We start from the raw sequence: 19,201 nt of genomic DNA, 5'->3' as shown, positions 1-19,201 counted from the left end.
CGTTTGTCGTCCCTTCTGCCTCCGCCTACATCAGCTTCTTGTTGTTGCTTTCTCTATGAGATTCGCATTTCCTCCATACGGATGAATTCAGCTACTCTTTCTTGAAGTTCTTCCATAGTTTTTGGTGGTCGTACATACAATTTTTCCGCAAAATATTCTGGTCTCAGACATAAAGGCAAATTGTTGATGATAAAAGAGTGATTGACCTCTTTAACCCGCTGTGCGGTTTCAGTATACCTTTTCATAAAGGCCTTTAAAGTTTCCCCTTTCTCCTGCTTAGTATTAACCAATTCTGCCTATTATCTCCTATTTTCGATTAGAGGCATATTGCCTTCTAAAGAGGGTTTCCATTGTGGCGAAGCAATCCTGTGTTTGGGGGAAGAGTGTTATACCACTCTAATGTTCGTTCTTGAGTGATAAGGAAAAGGCTCTGCATATAACCGTATCATTGTTCGAGTAGAACACCATTGCATTGGTAAAGATCCTGAGATGATTGTCGGGGTCTGTCAAGCCATCATACTTGTCTAATACAGGAGGATTCTTCTCTAGCATCGGAGTTTGCATGATGCCTCCATAAAAGGGAGTAAACTAGAGGGTCGAGCGGTTTGCGAGGAGGACAACTCTCTCCTTCCTCGACCGTTCGAGTTGATGTGCGGAGATGGCTGCCGATTACGACTTCTATCGTTTTCATTTTGATGGTTGTTACCCCGTTAGGCATTGGGAGTGCTGAGCTGACCGTTCGGTGTGACCTCGTTCTGCCCTCAGTGCCGCAATCTCCTCTTCGTTTTTTCGTTGCATCTCTTGCTGTGCTAACGCCTACGCCTGTATGGTTTTTGCCTATGTTTGTATCTGTGCTATCAAATCTCGGGTATTCTGTTGTTTATCCATAATTCTTGTGGTCACCATTTGGGCTTCTTCTGCTTGCTCTTGTCCTAATTGATCGGTAGCATATAAGCCCAAAGTAGCGTAGAGGCTCTTCTGCACCTTTACCGGTCGGCTATAAGCCCATAATAACAAAACTAATTTTAATTTATGAACTTTAATAATTTATTTCTTACTTCTTCTGTTTTATAAATGTTTATTATGTATTAAATAAAATATAAAATGATATTACTTTATTGAATTGATTAAAAAAATTGATAAATTAATTTTTTAATTATTTGATAAATATAAAATAATTATAGTAAACATATCTACATGATATCTTTACGGAATTTTAATTTATTTTATTATAAAAAATAAACACAAGTTAGAGTATTTATCATTTTAGTGTTTATATTAATCTAATATATTAGGTTGTGCATTTAATCATATTTTGTTTATTTTTAATTATCAAATTTAATTTATATTTTTAAAAATATTTTTTATCATTATTATGAATTTATGTTAATAAAAACTTAATTTAATTATTAATGATTATAAATGCCTTAAAATTTATAATTGCACATTGTTTTGCTATCCTTTTAAAAGAATAGATTTTTGTGTATGTTAATTCAATAAGAAAAGTCATGTGACATTGTTTTAGTTGACAGTAAAATCATATTTAGTCATAGAAGATAAAGAGATTAGGTGTCATCACTTGACAACTACTCTGCATCTATATTGTGTGGCCCGTCATTCAACAAAATGCCACCCACTCAGTTCTTGTCGGTGGCGGCTTCCTCCTCCGCGCCTCCCCTCCACCACACCTTGCCTCTCCATGCGTCTTGCCTATACTCTCTGCGTCGCGTCGCGTCTTCGATAATCTCCACTTCAACGATGGAACAAGGCAGCAAATCATGTGTATTGATCATAAAATAAAGTTTGAGATACTTTTGATTGGAATAAAGAAAACTTTGGTGTTCTACCAGTCGTGCACCCAAAGGAAAGAGAACAAATTAGGTTATATACAACTATCGCTCCACCTTGAAGAATAGTGAAGTCGTCGTTGACAAAGACTACCTGGCCAACAAGAACTAGGTGATTGACATTGGTTTAAATGCACAAGGACTTTTGTACAGGTGATTTTAGAAATTATGATATAGTTCTTTAACCGAAACGTATTTAAACAAGATAAAATATATATAATTTTAGGTTTCAGTTGATAATCGAAATTTATTATTTACTTTATGTTTAAGTTATTTTTTAAATTGAAGTCTATTTTAACTTTTAAAAAAAAATATTATTTCAATTCTCGTCTCACGTTTGAAATTATTTATAAAAACTATACATTTCGATTCTATAAAAAATCAAAACTTTTAGTTATGTGACATTTTTAAAAATATTTACAAAATTATATATTTTAGTTATTTAAAAAATCGAAACTAATATTAGGATATATTTTCGTTATTTAAAGAATCGAAACATATATCAATATAGATTTTAGTTATTTTAGAATCAAAACTTATAATTGTGTAAAATAATTTTAAAAATGTCACTGTGTTTTGAAAGATTTCATTTTTCTTAAAACTAAAACACATTAGACGATTTCATTTCAAAAGCCTTTTTTGCACTAACATGAGTGGTGACACCTAATATCTTCATCTTCAATTTTAATGTCAAAAGTAATACTACATAATAGGTTTCCATTAGATTCATGTGAAAAACTACCAAAACGTTAAGGACACAATAAATTTTTTTTGTAAATTTTTTATTGCTTTTAATAACTTGTTTATTTTTAATTATCAAATTCGTTTTGTAGTTTTAAAGATATTTTTATCAATGTTATGAATTTATGTCAATAAAAACTCAACTCAAAATTATTAATGATTATGAATTATTTGATAATTTAAAAATTTTGTTATTGTTTGAGAAAAGGGTATAACTCATATCTAAAGTTACAACTCTCATCCATAACTCTGCCCCCTTTTGTCTAACACAACATTTCCGAAAGTCGTTAATTGCATCAGTAAGACACTTCTTGCAATCATCACTAGATAGGTTTCTGGTGCACTAAGTCATCCCATAAAGCGTGTCTGAGTTCTCAAGCTTTTGCTCTCCAATTGCATACAACTTAGGATTGTTTATCCAAACTTTCTTTGAAATTATTCCGCTGACAAATTATGTCTTTAAGTTAAATGTTGTTGGATCCTATGCGATTCCTATTCCACATATAAAAGTTGTTTGTGTCATTAGTGGTACCAAAAAAATCAGTGTCCGAGTACTTGAAAATGCAGTTGTTGTACCATAGACACAAGTTTTGCATTCTAAAATTGACACATCGCCATAACAACGAGCAAGTCCGTATAGTTTTGAGTTTACGCTGTGACCCACCGAACTCATTGGATGGTCTTGTAAAAATGAGCTTGATGACGAGTGTTTTCAACTTTGTTTCATAGAGACTATTAGCTGTAAAGTTCCCAAACTTTGAACACAAATGGAAAAGAAAGTCTCCAAAAGATGTTTGGTGGAGAAATAGGCTAAAGAAAACTAAGACAAGAATTAGCTTTAAGAAAGATATTTATTAATGAGTTATCAAGAACATTTATGATGATGAATGTTTTGCCTATAAAATTGAGGGGCTGAAAAACTATTTATAGAGATGATTATTTAGAGAAAATAGTTTGCTTAATCTAGAACGAAAATTCACTTTAATAAAGAAAATATTTTATGAAAATTCATCTTCAAAACATTAATGGGTTGTTGTGAAATTCATATTTTTATGTGTAAATATTGGTTCAAATTAATTTCAACATCATCTTTATCCTAAAAGAACATCATCTTTTGTTTGATCAACATGAATAGTGATGGAAATATGTAATATAAAGAGCATTAGGTTGAAGATGAAAGTTAAATTTTTTTTATCATATATATAAAGAATTCTCTTTTATATTTATATTTGTTTTTTAATTTTATCCTTTAAATAATTATTTTATAAGTTTTACTTTAAATTACAGTTTCTTTAAAGTTTAATCATAATTTAACTTTTTTTTGTGAAATAATTATTTTCTAATTAAAATATTAAGTACAAAATAAATAAAAATTATTTACAATAAAATTATAAAAATTAATTATATTTAATTTTATAATTATATTAATAACCATAATAATAATTTTACTATTTTTTTATTACAGTAAATAATGTGTTTACTATATTAAATTTTCTTAACTCCTCACACCATTTTTCAAATACATAAAAGCACATGTTTATGTCGCATTGTAGCTATAGATCACAAATTAAAATTGTATAGAAAACAATATATTAAAGTAGAATATAAGTTATGTGTTATAATTCTTATTTTAATCACTTAAAGAATCATAAATTTTTTTATTAAGAATAATTCCAAAATTCATCACAGTAATCTAGCACTAGTTAGTGTCGATATAAATAATCACCCTATATCTTTCCTGCATCACTACCTATCCTGCCATGACCTAACTATCTTCAGTGCTGCACATGTTAAAGTGAAATCAACAATGAAAAAGATAAAAAAGTATGAAAGACAGAGAGAATGTTCATCTTTCCCATAAGGTAAATCGAGTTAATGCCAAAGTGACACTATATATTGTGTGGAGTTCACATTCTTTAAATAAGTTGTGTTAAGTATTGAAAGGAAAGTTTTATTGTTTTATTATTTATAATAGTTTTATTTTATTTGAATTATCTTTTTATAAAAACTTATAATCTATGTCATATAAAAATTAAATAATACTTGTAACTTTTACTACAATAATAATCTTTAAGAGATTCATTTTTATAACTATTTCTAACAGTTATTATATAGTATACATATTTTATTATCAATTTTATTCTTTTAAATTAAATAATTTTAATTTTTTATTTCAAAATTACTTTTTTAAAATATAATAACTACCTATAAAATTATAAAACTTATTTATTTTATATTTTTACTTTTTTGTGAATTTAATAATAAAAAATAACTTTTATATATTATTATCATCATGAGATAAAAAGTAACCAGACATGTGTTTTCTCTCATAAAAGATAATGGGAGTAATGTTCCAATAACAGCATCAGTTAATATTTAATCACAAAATTTCTTTCCTGCATCACTTATATGTCATTCATAATTGGCTAATACATTATTATTTTTCTTCTTAGTGTAACCTCATAAATATCTTTGCTGTATCACTTTCTTTCTTTATATATAATATTTTTTCGTAGTTATCACCATCTCATATCATAACCAAAGAAAAATATCTTTTAATTCTTTTTAAAGTATAACTTTTTTATTAACATAATAATTACAGGTATTAAGTGTTTGTATTTGGAAAGATGGATATCAATATATAAATACACTAACCAAACTAAAAAGTAAAAGAAAAAATTAGTAAGGGAAAACACTTTTCTCCAAATTTTAATTATTGGCAAAAGTTGGGAAACATTTCATTATGTTTAAGAAAAAAATGGCTCTTTCTGAAATGAGTTATGGATAGAAAAGGATTATTACTTTATATTATTTTCTATAAAAATTGACGTCAAATTTATTGAATTATTGTAAATTCTCTTACATGTATATTCAATTCTTTATAAAAATAATTTTATAATTATAGTTTATCATTAAAATTATTAATTATTCACTCACTCAAACGAAATTGGTAATTTTGATTTTGTAAGTGTTTAATTTTTTTTTCATATTTTAAAACAATAAATTTGGGAAAAATGAAATCATATAATTGTTTTAAATTATTTAAAAACAAAATATAAAAATAATAAGATATGACTTCTAAATTACTCAATTTCACTTTTAACAAAAAAGAAGACAAAAAAAAGTAAAAGACACGGAAGGCAAATGAAAAGTATTGAATATTGATTTTCAAAAAAAATTATGGAAATTTAATTTTACTAAAATAGGGAAAGACAAGTATATATGTTTTACTTTTAAACAATATAGATCAGAAAAAGAAAAAAAAAACTATATGAAATAAATGTTGGAAAGGAAAGGTCGATTACTTTTGAGAAATAAGAAAAACCAAGGAAAACTTCCATACTCAAATGCTTAGTAGAGATAAATAAAACCCAATAATTGTAATATGAATTCAAGATAACATACAACACATGATTATGATGCAAAGTAGGTTAATAGGTTCTTTACTTACTTTTAACACCAAACACACTTAATTTTCCTTTTACTTTATTTAGAAGGTTATTATTATTTTGATATCCAACAAATTTTTATATAATATTCTTAAATATAATCTTAGAAAAAAAAATCTATTTGAAAAGGTGAAAAAGTTGAAAGAAGAAAGAGAAACTGAAAACCTAATCTTCGAGCATTTCTTTTGTAGAAAAACATAGTCCTTAAACTGGTGCAATAGCACTACCTACATAAAGATAAGTTTTCAAATTTATAGTGGAAGTGTATTCACAAAATACTATGGTACCACTATAAAAGTAATATAGCACTTACAAAATGTACGAAATTTGGTATTCCCTCATAATTAATTACGGAGACTGTTAACAGAAATACCCTCCAACTTTAAGCATTAGCTATCTTCAAAATTGGAATTTTAGCTCTACAGGACTCTTTATTGGAAGAAGAGTTTAAATGGAGCTTAATATACTAAAGCACAACCCTTGATTTTCTTTTTAAACCAGTTTAGAGTTGAAGAGTTAATTAAAAGTTGAAAATTGAGTTTATAGTTTTGAAATTTTTTATTATAAACACTTATAAAAGAGAGAAATATAAAATAAAAACGTAAAATATTTTTTTATAAACTAAATTATGCATAAGTTAATTAGTAAATGGATTAATTTTAGTTTATGAACTTAATTCAATTTTTTGTATATTTTCTTAGAAATGATTATTAGGAACCTATAAATAAAATATTAAGGATTGAATTAATTATACATATTTGATAAATTATTTTTTAATGAGAGTTGATAAAATATAAAATAATAATAATGAACATATCTACATGATATTTTTACTTAAGTTATAATTTATATTATTATAATAAACATATAATTTAGAGCATTTATCGTTTTATTTTTTAAATTAATCTTATATAGTTGCAAATTTTAATATATTTTGTTTCTTTTTAATTATCAAATTCATTGTATACTCTTAAAAATATTTTTTTTTAATTTCTGTTATAAAAATTGAACTCAAAATTATTAATCATTATGAATGTTTCGATAATTTATAAAAAATCATAAAATTATAAAAAAAAATTATTTTTAATATTTATTTTGATAGCAATTGATTATCTCTTTACTCTTTTCATATAAGGATTCTAAGTACAAGTTTAACCATATAAATTAGATGATGTTACATTAATATTCTCTTATTTTAAATTTAGATTGTTTGAATAATAAATGAATGTTTAGATAAGAGAGAAATCAAATCAATTTTTTTTTCCTCTTATAGGTTCACCGGAGAGATACAAACACCAATGACACCAATGATTTGAGTTCAACCATATAAGGAATTGACACCACTTTCTACCCAAAACCTTAAGGCAATGAGTTAATGGTCTTTCATCTTTATATAGTGCTCTACTTTCTCATTTATTCAATGTGGGACTTGGACTCACATTTGGATTTCCAGCACGTTCAACTAATATATATTTTTAATTGTTATGTTAGTGATATATGTTTTATATATATATATATACTTGAAGGTATTCATATATATATATATATGAATTGACATGTAGTAATAAGATGAGATATGATATACATGACATTATATAATGTTTTTATATTTATGTTAATATTATGAGCTCTTTGTGATCATAATAATTAAATATAAAAACTCACGAATGGAAATGAAATATCATAACTTTTCTCCTATTCTAAATCATATAAATTAAAATAAGTGTGAATGAGAAATTCAGAGATGTTGTTGAAAGAATGAAAGCTTATGATATCTTATGAATGAGATGATACTTATGAGAATTACTTTAACACAAGTCTTTTATAATATAGTAGGATAACAAATCCTAATATGGTAGAAAATATATTTGAAGATTTATATTGGTGCTTATGAATATTTACTATTTAAATAGTAAAGATATTGTTAATGTGAAATTAATATATTACCAATGTAATTTATCTATCTAATAATTGCTAAGATATTATAAATGTAAATTTACATTAAGATTAAGGTAGTGATAGTGTTAATTTTTATCATTATTTTAGTTATTTTGTATCAATAAAATAAACTTTTCTCTAACTTTTAATTTACTTAGTCTTCATCTTGATGTAGTTTTTGTTATTAGTTATATTTTGAGATACACTAATCTAATTATACTACTAATATATATATTTTTGTCTTGACTATAAATAGGAAGCTTTTACATCAAGTCAAACAAGCTTGCAATTCAAGAAAGTAAGGAGGAAAAGCCAAGGATGAAAGCATTTTTTAAACTTGCGCTACGCGCCATCAAGAGGTCATTGAGTGCTAATTATACAAAAAGCAAAGGCAACTCCTAGAGCCACTCGCGTTAGGCACTATTAGGATAGCGTTGGGTGCATTAAGAAAGTGTTGGGCGCCCAATAGTGAGGGGATTGCATTGGGTACTACCTTAATAGAGGCTTAACCTTTTGGATCTATGTGATAATGTTAACTCTTTGACAAACATACCAAATCATATAAATAGTAAAGATTGTAAGTTCCAGTATAGTTTCCTAAGGGATTTGCATTTGTTTAGTTAACTATGACTATTTACTAATTTAGGCAATAAATATGAACATTGATTTATTCAAACAAGTTAAAAACATATAAAGTTACTAAGTATACAAGTTATAAAATGATCCACATAAAGACTCACAAGGGTTGGACTTCATGACCCAAACTATATGCAATCATCCATACAATATATCTTTAACATACTTAAGAATTCACATCAAAAGTATATTAGTCATAATTCCTTAAAGACAAGTTCTAAATCTTTATGTGAAAATACTAGTTCCTTAGATATTCAAACACAATATTTGCATTAAGAGAAGATGTCTAGAATGACCAAGAGCTTTGGTCTATGTCTAGAACCAAACCTCTTGGTTGTTCTATCCATGTCTAGTTTCCATAACATTTACCAATGGTTAAACACTACCCAAATAGTATAGATATTTCATCATGCATATGAATAAAAAGGATAGAACACAAGAATAACGAAATATATTCCATTGCATAGAAAGAACTAAAATGAGTTTATGTACATTACATCCAACTCCAATGAAATGGAGTTTAACTACTCTTATACATCTAGAACACAAAAGAGAATTGGAACGATTAAAAGGATGGACAAAGATAGGGTCATTGAGCCTTAGAAGTGCCTCAACTCGTGTCTTGAGTCTCATTTCTAAAGTATGAACTTTCATACCTAAAAGTTGTTATTATAAGAAAGAAGTATTATTGAGTTCTTAAAGAGAGCAATTGTTGGGTTTTCTGAAATTTATCAAGAAGTTATCAAGATGAATTTGATTCTAAGAATTATTGCTTGGATATAGGACTGATTTGCAACATCTATACTATAGGTGTACTCATTTCATTTACTTTCTACATTTTTCATTCTTTGAATTGTATTCATTATGCAAGTGATCATCTTAATATAATTGTGTAAAATATTATATCTAGAGTTTGGTTCTTGATAAGTGTATTAAGTTCTCGATATTTTAGTGTCAAGGTATACATATAATTTTATAAACTCTTTGATTATAGTATAAATCTTTATGTTGTTTGGAAGAAAAATGAATATAAATTCAAATTGAACCAAACTAGTATAAATTGGTGTGATCTTTTCTTTTTTTTATCAATCTTTTTTTTAACACCATATTCAAGAACTTGAATGGTTTAATTAAAAATATATGACCAAAATTGCATAAACTTAAATTTATAAGAAATAAAAAATATGTTTAAATAAGTAAAATGAAAGATTCGATAATAATAACTATAAAAATACAATAATTCATAAATTTATTCATCATTACTTAATTAACATAACAAGGTTTATAACCGATGAGGCTGAATAAAAAACGAGTATGTATCTACTCTTTGACAAAAGGGTATATCTCATAACGAAAGTTGCAACTTCCACTCACAACCCTACCTCCTTCTTTGCCATCACAACAATTTGGGAGCTCATCAATCGCGTCATCAAGACACTTCTTGCAATCATTGCTTGAAAGGTCTCTGGTGCACTGAGTCAACCCATAAAGGGTCACTGAATTCTCAAGGTATACCTCTCCAGTTGCATAAAAGTTGCTTGTAACATAAGCTTTCTCCGCAAGCTGGCTCAATAACTCTCTAGTCTTGTAGTTAAACGACGAAGGGTCACTCACATTGTTGAGGTTCCACATGTAGAACCTGTTTGTGTAGTCAATCTTGGCAAAGAAATCAGTGTCCAAGTATTTGAACATGCAGTAGTCGTACCAAATGATGCCACCTTTGTTGTACTGACAGCGATTAAGGATTTCTTTGGGTGCCTCAGAAACACAGGTTTTACATTCCGAGGCTGATACATCACCACGGCAAAGAGCAAGACCGTATGCTTTCTGGTTTTGATCTATGCCCACAGATGCAACACCAAAGCCTGATGAAGGGGTCTTGTAGATGAGCGAGTTGATGAGAGTTTTCAAGTTTGATTCATAGGGACTATTGGCTGTGAAATTCTGAGAATTTGAACAGAAATGGAAGAGAGGGTCAGCTCCAAAAGATGTTTGGAGAATGAGAGATAAGGTTAGTGAGAAAAGAAAAGTGGAAAAGAGCTTCGTGGAAGACATTGTGAATGAGATTGTTTTGCAAATGGGATTATGGAGAATGAGGCTATTTATGGAGAATCTTCTGCTTGATCCAAAAGATTAACGTTTTCGTTTTGACCATTTTATAATTAATGCTATAAAAGAATACTAAAAGTTAGGTTGTACTGCACAATGTCAAAGTTAGGCAGCGCCTTGAACGTTTCGGAATTTGGACACTGTCGCGTTTTGGTTTGCAAATCAGCAAGAGATATATTCACAACACCATTTCTTCCTTATGATCCTGTCAATTGCTTCCTACATTGTTTAAACGTTTGGCATATTAAAATATAATATAAATATGGGTTCGTCCGTCCAATATTAAAATAATATAATTTTTCGGCCGTGTGTATATTTCATCATTTTGAAATTTTCTACAAATTCTGGAGTCAACTGTTGAAAGAGATAACGCGATTGACGTTGTCATGAGTTTAATAAAAACAATAACCTAACATTAAATAAAAATAAATGCATACTAAAATAAAGATTTTTTTTTCTAAAAATATTGAACAATTCATTTAAACCAAAAGTTAGTTACATAGTATCAAAGACTCCCATAAATTTTTTTAACTTGTTTATTATTGATTTTTTTTTGTATCATTTAACAATTTTTGTATCATTTAACAATTTTTTGTTATTTGCTATCTTGTTTATTATTGATTTGATATCATTGTGATAGAAAAAAACTCTAGTATGATGAGGTTCATTTTTCTTTTATAGTTTAGTGTTTTTGTAATGCTGATAAAAAATTATTTAAAACTTATATTTTTGTAATCGTTTAAAAAATTTTAAAAACAGTTTAAAGTATTATTAGTTAAAAATAAATAAATTAAGTAAATAAGCTCATTTAACCTACGAATATGTGATCAAACAATCTAGGCTTTTAGGATTAGAAAAAGACAAACTTACCCATTCTAATAAATCTACCCAAAACAATGGTATTATTTAAGAATCACATTTCCTAATTGTTTCCCATTTTTTCTCTCACCAATTATATTTGTTAGATATGACAGTATTATTATTATTATTTATTTATATACAAAGGATTTTTTTGTAACTCCCCTTTCAATAAAATCGATTACATCTTATTATTAGATACTGAACTTTTATTAGGGAGCTTCATTATATACTATTTTCTTTTCCCACAAATTACATTTATTGCACTAGGATTTTATTTTCAATAAGATTATAACTCGTATTAACCCATAAACAAACAAACAAAACTGAAAAATATGAGCATTTTAAATGTTATGTCTATTTTTTATGATAAGAGAAATGAGAATAACCTAATTTTCCAAGCTCATTGACTCTTCCCGCATATTAGCCATTCTTCAACCATTGCGTCTCTTTTATCCAATGTTTCACACTACATATTTCTTATTCTTACTTTTCTCCTCTAAATAATTGAAAATAATAAAAGTAAAAAAAAAAGTTTGTAGAAGTGCAGCATCCCTACCTTAATTCAAAATTCAAAAGGTCTTGAAATATAATTATTAACATATTTCTAAAATTGGTTTATACACGAATATACATTTATAAAAATATTTACTAACTATTTAAAAAATAATAGTTTAGTTTATATACAATTTAACTTTACTTTTAATTTTTTAATTTTTCTTTACTATTTTTTAAACATTATCCAAATTATTATTATTCAATCTTAATGTTCTGAATATATAAGTAATTAAATTCATTCATATATGCTTATCATTTTTTTCAACTTATTATATCATCTGTACGAAATTAATTACATGGGGGAATAGCCTTCTTTTCTGTCTTTCTGATTCTCTCCTAATTAGATAACATTTGTTTCTGATATAGTGAATCTCTTTCGAATGAATCTTTGTATAATCATATTCTCAATATGATATATTCTAATTTCCTTGCCACGTCTTCAATTGTTTGTCTTTTCTATTTGGAATTGATAAATACTTCTCTCACTTTCCCTCTCGTACTATTTTTTTAATTTTATATTTAATTTATTTTGATTATCGTTATTTTTATGATTATTTATACCTTTTCATATTATTTTGAAAAAATTTGTATTTATTTAAATACAAAAGAAACACATATTAATATACTTTTTAAATATATTTCTGTCAAATATTGTTCCTTCTAGAGGCTTGTTCCTAAAAATGATGTCATGAGTGTAAGTCAACAACCCCATAATCAATACCTTTACACTTCTAGACAATCTCGTGAGCAAACAGTGTTTATGTTTGTTTTTATTGAAAACAAATATGTTGAGTTCGCATCTAGCTATTAGAACTTACAATGCAAAAATTGTATTGAGCTATTTAAAAAAAAAAGTATATTGTATTAGGAATGTGTATGATAAATGTACCCAACATCTTCGTTACGATGAACAAAAACGTTATTCACAAACCGATTTAATTTTCCATTTATAATTTAAGCAAAATATTTTTATTATAATTCAATTTAATTAAGTTTTAAGTCTCTATAAATATGAGTATCTTTAATTGAGTTATTATTACATTTTTCTAATTTACTAAATGCTTAAAATTTTATATTTTTATTTCTTTTAATTTTTCATTGATTTGGTAATTTGAGTATTATCTTGCTTGTTTGTTTTTACATGCTAAACGGTACCAAACTATGTGTTTAATATAAAATAAAGTAATATTGCTAGGTAAAACAAGAAATATATTGGATAATAAGAAAGATCCTATAAGTAGCTTGTTAGTGCTTAGGAGACAAAAAAATATTTAAAATTTAATTAAAACATCCAAATTTATCATAAATTTGAAAGTTAATTAAGTGATTTATTTTTAAAAATGATTTTTATATTGACAGTCTAAGTGAAATTATCCCGACATTACTTTTTATGAGTGTCCTCAAAGATATAACTAGGAACCCAAGATGGTAGTTTTGTGAAGAGGCTACATTTTAATATCGCGGAATTGTGGGTGTGGTTCTACAAATTCAAAGGATTATTTTGGTCATGTATACTGTAAGTAAAGGTTGAAGACAAATTTCTAATGTGCGTGTACAATGAAAACAATTAATGTTTGACTTATGACCAAATTTTAACTTTGGATGTTTGGTTATTTACTTTGTTGGTATAATAGCATTTTTTTTATATACAGCTAGCGATGATTCAATATTTTTATTTTGTTTACTTTTATTTAATGTAGCTTTTATACTTTTCAAAAAAACTTAACTGGAATATTTTTTGTTAAATTAATATTATTTCTCGTATTTTGTTCTTAGTATTAGACAACATAAAAATAGTGTATGGTTATAGCAACAAATGTCGTTCATCAATTGACGAGAGAGACTATGTAACATCCTAATAACATTTAACTATGTACCAGATCCATCACATATTTAATAAACAAAAACAGTCAATAAATTAGAAAAATAAAATTATTATAGTTATCTTAACAACCATAAATAAACTTTATATATAAATTAGGTAACTAAAACTAGATACATGATAGGTAACTATAGGAACTAAACATCCATAACACCTCCATGCTTGTTCCAAAAAGATCTCATCACCTTCTGCTCCCACCCACCAAATGATCATAGCCAGCAAAAAAACAAAGAAACATATAATACAATCACAAGTAAAAGGATAATCTAGATACAAAGCAATTAATCATAAACTTTAAAACGTTTAAAACATGAATCAAACGAAATTTAAATCAAACAAAATATCTTAACATGCAATGACTTAGACTAGACTATCTAGACTTAGAATGAATGTCGAGTTATAACGAGTTGTACACTTGTGGTGGTCTCTACTGCTTTGCAAAGTTATTGCCAATGAGTTTCACCTTACCACACTCACAAAGTTAGTCTGTTTCGTGCCTTGAATCATACTGGAACTACCCAAGGCTAAGATATTGTGCTACTCTCACCACATGTGTCAATCTTCTCTGTTTAAGATTGAAAGACCATTAAAGTGTTAGAATAACCCTCAAAACTGATCTCCCTGCATTCATACTAATGATACATGAAACCAACACCAAGAAGTTCCTCCTTAAAACTTATTTTCATACCTTTGAAACCATTGAGATCACTTCACATTCACATTGTATACCAATACATGAGACTGTTGATCATACATTAAAGAACTAGAAACACACAAGTTATTAGAAATCACATAATAACACAATTTTCTTCACAACATCTTGATACACACATTAGGTAAGGAAAGCAGCTTAGAGACCCTCACCAACAACTCCGAAAGGGTCTAAAACCTCCAAAACAATCTAAAGAACATCCAAAACTGATATCCCAAACCTTTGAGATTTCCAAAAACTAAAAAAAAAAACCAAAAAGCTAGCTTTTTTTTAGTGTATTTCTAAAACTAAAGATCTTAAAAATACCATGAATAGAAGAAAGTAAGGATATTTAATTAATAATTGTGAGTTATGGGTGAAACTTTATAAAATATTTATATTAAATTTAATTCCAGATAATAAATTTATGAACAGATTCGAATATGTAAAATTTATGAATGTGTAATATGTAATTATGATGGAATATGGAGAGCATTAGGGTTCTAAAAATCACTTTTTTAGTTTAGCCTGGTTCATAGTAATTCGAATGCAATTAGTTCACATTCTTATGATTATGAGTTTTGAGGTTCAATACGCTGGGTTAACGGGTAATATTAGCTTTATTTAAAAAATATAAATATTCTAAATCCAAACAAGGAAAAACTAGAATGATTTTTTTTACACTTAATAAAATTAGTTTCAATCAATAGATATACATAATATCATATATAAAGTTATTTTAATACTTAAATTCAGTAATTTGATATATAAATTTGAAGAGAGGTAAATGATTTTTATAAAATAATATTATTTTTAATAATTTAAAATTTTAGTTAATTATTTTTTTGACAAAGGATTGACCTGAAGTTCACCATCAGTGCAATCTGAACTAGTTTGGGTCTAAGGATTAAATGAGTAAACTTAAAGGGTGTTTCATCCTGCACCTCCAACTCATTCATCCTACACTTCCAAAGTTTTATAAAATGCTTTTATTACCATGTAATTAAGAAGGTTTTAATATTTAAAAAAAAAAAAACAGAAGTGGTCAAAGATTTTTTGATGGTTGTCTGTGTGCACAAGTATACTTTCCCTCATACTTCTCTCTTTCGCATTTCAAATATCCATCGCATCTCATTTTTTTTGGCTTTCTTCGTCTCTCCATTCTTCCATACACAGACCACCCCACTCGCGGTTCCCTCTCCCTTTACCTTTCCTCTTCCTTTGTCCAGCAGCACATACAAGCAACATACACAAGCACACAGTCGTGCACTTCCCTCTTCTTTTGCTTTCGTCTTCGTCTCTCTATTCTCGTACATAGAGCAAAGCTTCTTCGCACTGCAACCACAACTTCAGGAATGTGATGCATTCATTAAGATTCATTGACCTTTTCACATTTTGAGATTCATTGACCTTTTGAGCAAGTGGCACTTGTGTTGCTCATTTTTTAGAAACTGTTTTATCCTATGTATTTAATTTTTCTCCTTTCCCCACCGTCAGTTGCTTTTGTCTACTTTTTCATGGTTATTGCTTATGTCCCGATATGATGTGTGCAAACTGATTATTTAAAGTTGCATCGTTGAGCTCTAGTATAAGTGTAAATATATTAGTTTTATATGTGATTGTATTCCTTTCCAAAGTTTTTCATATTTATTGTTATCCGTTTTATAAATGAAAAAAAAATTAAGCGCAAAACATAAATTGGATCTCCATGTCTGATTCCTCTTCCATCGAATATTAACATCCGACCACACCTTTATCGGATTTTTATATCCAATACAAATCTTCACAACTTAAATTTTTTTTAAATATTTATATTAAATATAAAAAATTCATAAAAATTATTTTTTAACAATTATATATTATTTAATTAAATTATAAATTCATAAAAATTTGATTTATAATTTTAAATATAATTATAAACTAATAAAATAATTATATAAGTAATATGTCATGCCTCATTAAAACGCACCGAAAACCCCTGTCAGAGTCATTTAAAACGCACCCAAAACCCTCTGCGCGGACGCCAGGTGTCAAGTAACTAGGATTCTGAAATCAGATAGTGGAAGACAGGTGTCGGCAGTAGAGCGGACGCTCGCTTGGACGTGGGAAGAAAATGATTGTTTCTGAAACTTCCGTCACACTCTCCTCTGCATGCACCCTCCTTCCCAAACTCTGAAACTTTTCATTTTCTCCTCCTTCTCAGTAGAAATTCTAACTTCTCTCTACCAAAACTCACCTTTTTACTCCTCCGATCATCATTCAGGCACAATAGAAGCATCACCGGCGTCCTGAGCTTCATTTTAAACCGAACCATTTCAAGTTCTGAACTGGTAAGTTCACTCTTATTCTAGCCGTTCGTTCTCTGATACATGCCACTCAAGTTTTGGTTGCATGCTGTCTTCTTGCCTGAGCAAATTCTGGTTTGTCTGTTATTTATTTTAGTTTGAAGAGTTGATTAAGCGTTGAGGGTAGAAGGAATTATAGTCAGACAAACCGCATCCTATATTTAGTACGCTCGTTCGCGTTAGAGGTAAAGGAAGCTTATTAATTTAATTCATATGACTATGTATTGCATGAACGTTCGTTGACTTGATTTGATATGAAAAATGATTGTGCTATGTTATAATGCATGAAATGTATGAAAATTCTATGATTTGGTGACATGAGATATGAAACATTGATTATGGTATGAAAGTATAAAGGTGTGAAACTATATGTTAAGAATTGAATTTGAATAGTATTAATTCTGATAAGAAATTTTCCCCTAAGAAAGTAACGTTCGTTATTGAACGGTCATTAACCGTTCGATTTCATAGTAAATTTGGTTAGTAGTGGATTCTTTCATTTGGGAAGAATCCTAGTGGAGGACAAGCGCCTACACTTCGAACTTCGGTGCTTGAGCGTTCGGCCAAGCACAGTTCAGTCTTTATATCCTGCTATGAAAATATTTTAGTATTCTTAAATAATACTTCAATAGTGTCTTGGCATAATTATCCATCTTCTTTTATATCCGTTAGTAGCACCTGGTCTTATACCAAGTGTTCGTCCTAAGTAAGTGTTTGGTCTCACACCTGGCACTCATTCTATCTCCTTAAGATAAATTCTTTATATGAGCGTTCGTTCAAGCCCTCTAGGGTACGCTCACTATAGTATCTAGTCTTTGACTGTAACTTGGATTCTTGATACTAAACTCCACTAAACTGAGTAGTCACAAGCGTTCGGTTTCTTCCGATGAGATAATTCTAAGTATTATTCTTCGTGCCTTGAAATATTATTATTCATTGGTTTCACTCTGGAGTATTCGTTCTTAGTCTGGTCTTTTGATGTTCAGAAAGAGTTCTCAAGAGTCGGTTCCTCTAACTGGCTCAACGTTGAAATCGACGTTCGTTCCATTTGTTTCTTGGAATATATTATTGCGCTCGCTATCTTTCTTAAAATCTGATGTCAACCCTTGGTCTAAATCCATTCTCAAAGTTGAAGGTCTCTCGGTCTCGCTCTATGTGTTCGGCCCGGTTTTAAGTTCGGTTGAACGTTCGTTATTTGAAAACCTCATGAATCTTTGTACGAAGTGATTAAATGAGATATGTATTAGTGAAAGATGAAGAAAGTGGGATATGGAAAGGTTGTGGTTTATGGACGAGCGTTCCGGGGAGGAACGACTCATGTATGGTTATTTGAATTGGTAAAGTATGACTGCGGGCATGCTAAGCTGGCTGTTCATCCTGATGTTCCGTGAGTACTCGTCTTCACGTAGAGGAGGGTAGGTCATGCGTGGGAACGACAGGAGGTCCCGTCCTTAGGAGTACTTTGGATGAATAGGACTAACCTCGGGTGGCAGCTGATGAGTGTATTCCAGTTACTACATCACCCGGGTGCACGAACGCCTGTAGCTACACAGATTTCATACCGTCCGGACAGTCAGTCTTGTAATAGGCTTTGAATGATATGTTTGATGAAATATACCTTGTTTTGTTGGATTGTTTGAAATGTATGTTGATGTATGAAGTTAAATTACATAAGCTTACCCTGTATTTTATTGTGTTGTCTTGTCTTTGTACGTTCGTCTTGTTGTTGCAATGGTCATCCATGTGGATGTGAGCAGAAGCGGACGCGCTATTGGAAGATGCGTTGGAAGAAGGAAATTTGGAGGAAAAAAACATCGTTGACGTTGAAGTTAAGGCCGAACAGTAGTACGTTCGGTTAGTAGTATAGTCTAGTTAGTGTAAGGTATCGTTTGATCACCTTTCCTTTTGATAGTAATGACCGTTCGATAATCTCTTTTGTAAACCGTTCGGTCAGTTTGGTATTGTTGTATAGTTAAATTTTGAACTCTTACTGTAATTGTCGTTCGGCCAGAACGGAACGTTTTCTTTAGTGTAAGACTGAACCGATATTTTAATTAATGTAATTATTCTATGATATAGTTTATTGCTGTATTTTTGGGATGTTACATAATATAATAAAAAATTTGTGTAAAATATTAAACCTAAAT

The 19,201-nt window shown here is 28.7% G+C and overlaps 1 protein-coding gene and 1 pseudogene across 1 annotated transcript; both read right to left on the bottom strand.

The window, feature by feature from the left end:
- Window positions 1-2,779: 2,779 nt before the first annotated feature.
- On the bottom strand, window positions 2,780-8,958 carry LOC128194625 (cysteine-rich repeat secretory protein 38-like; annotated as a pseudogene).
- An 877-nt stretch (window positions 8,959-9,835) lies between these two features.
- On the bottom strand, window positions 9,836-10,672 carry LOC108333692 (cysteine-rich repeat secretory protein 38). Its single transcript, XM_017569170.2, has one exon. It carries the CDS (start codon window positions 10,664-10,666, stop codon window positions 9,932-9,934), a length of 735 nt encoding a protein of 244 aa, XP_017424659.1. The 5' UTR covers window positions 10,667-10,672; the 3' UTR covers window positions 9,836-9,931.
- Between the last annotated feature and the right edge of the window lie 8,529 nt (window positions 10,673-19,201).

The sequence above is a fragment of the Vigna angularis genome, chromosome 11, assembly GCF_016808095.1.
Source record: "Vigna angularis cultivar LongXiaoDou No.4 chromosome 11, ASM1680809v1, whole genome shotgun sequence".
Lineage (NCBI taxonomy): Eukaryota > Viridiplantae > Streptophyta > Magnoliopsida > Fabales > Fabaceae > Vigna > Vigna angularis.
Note: the sequence above shows the minus strand (reverse complement) of the source record. Positions and strands in the feature narration are given on the sequence as shown.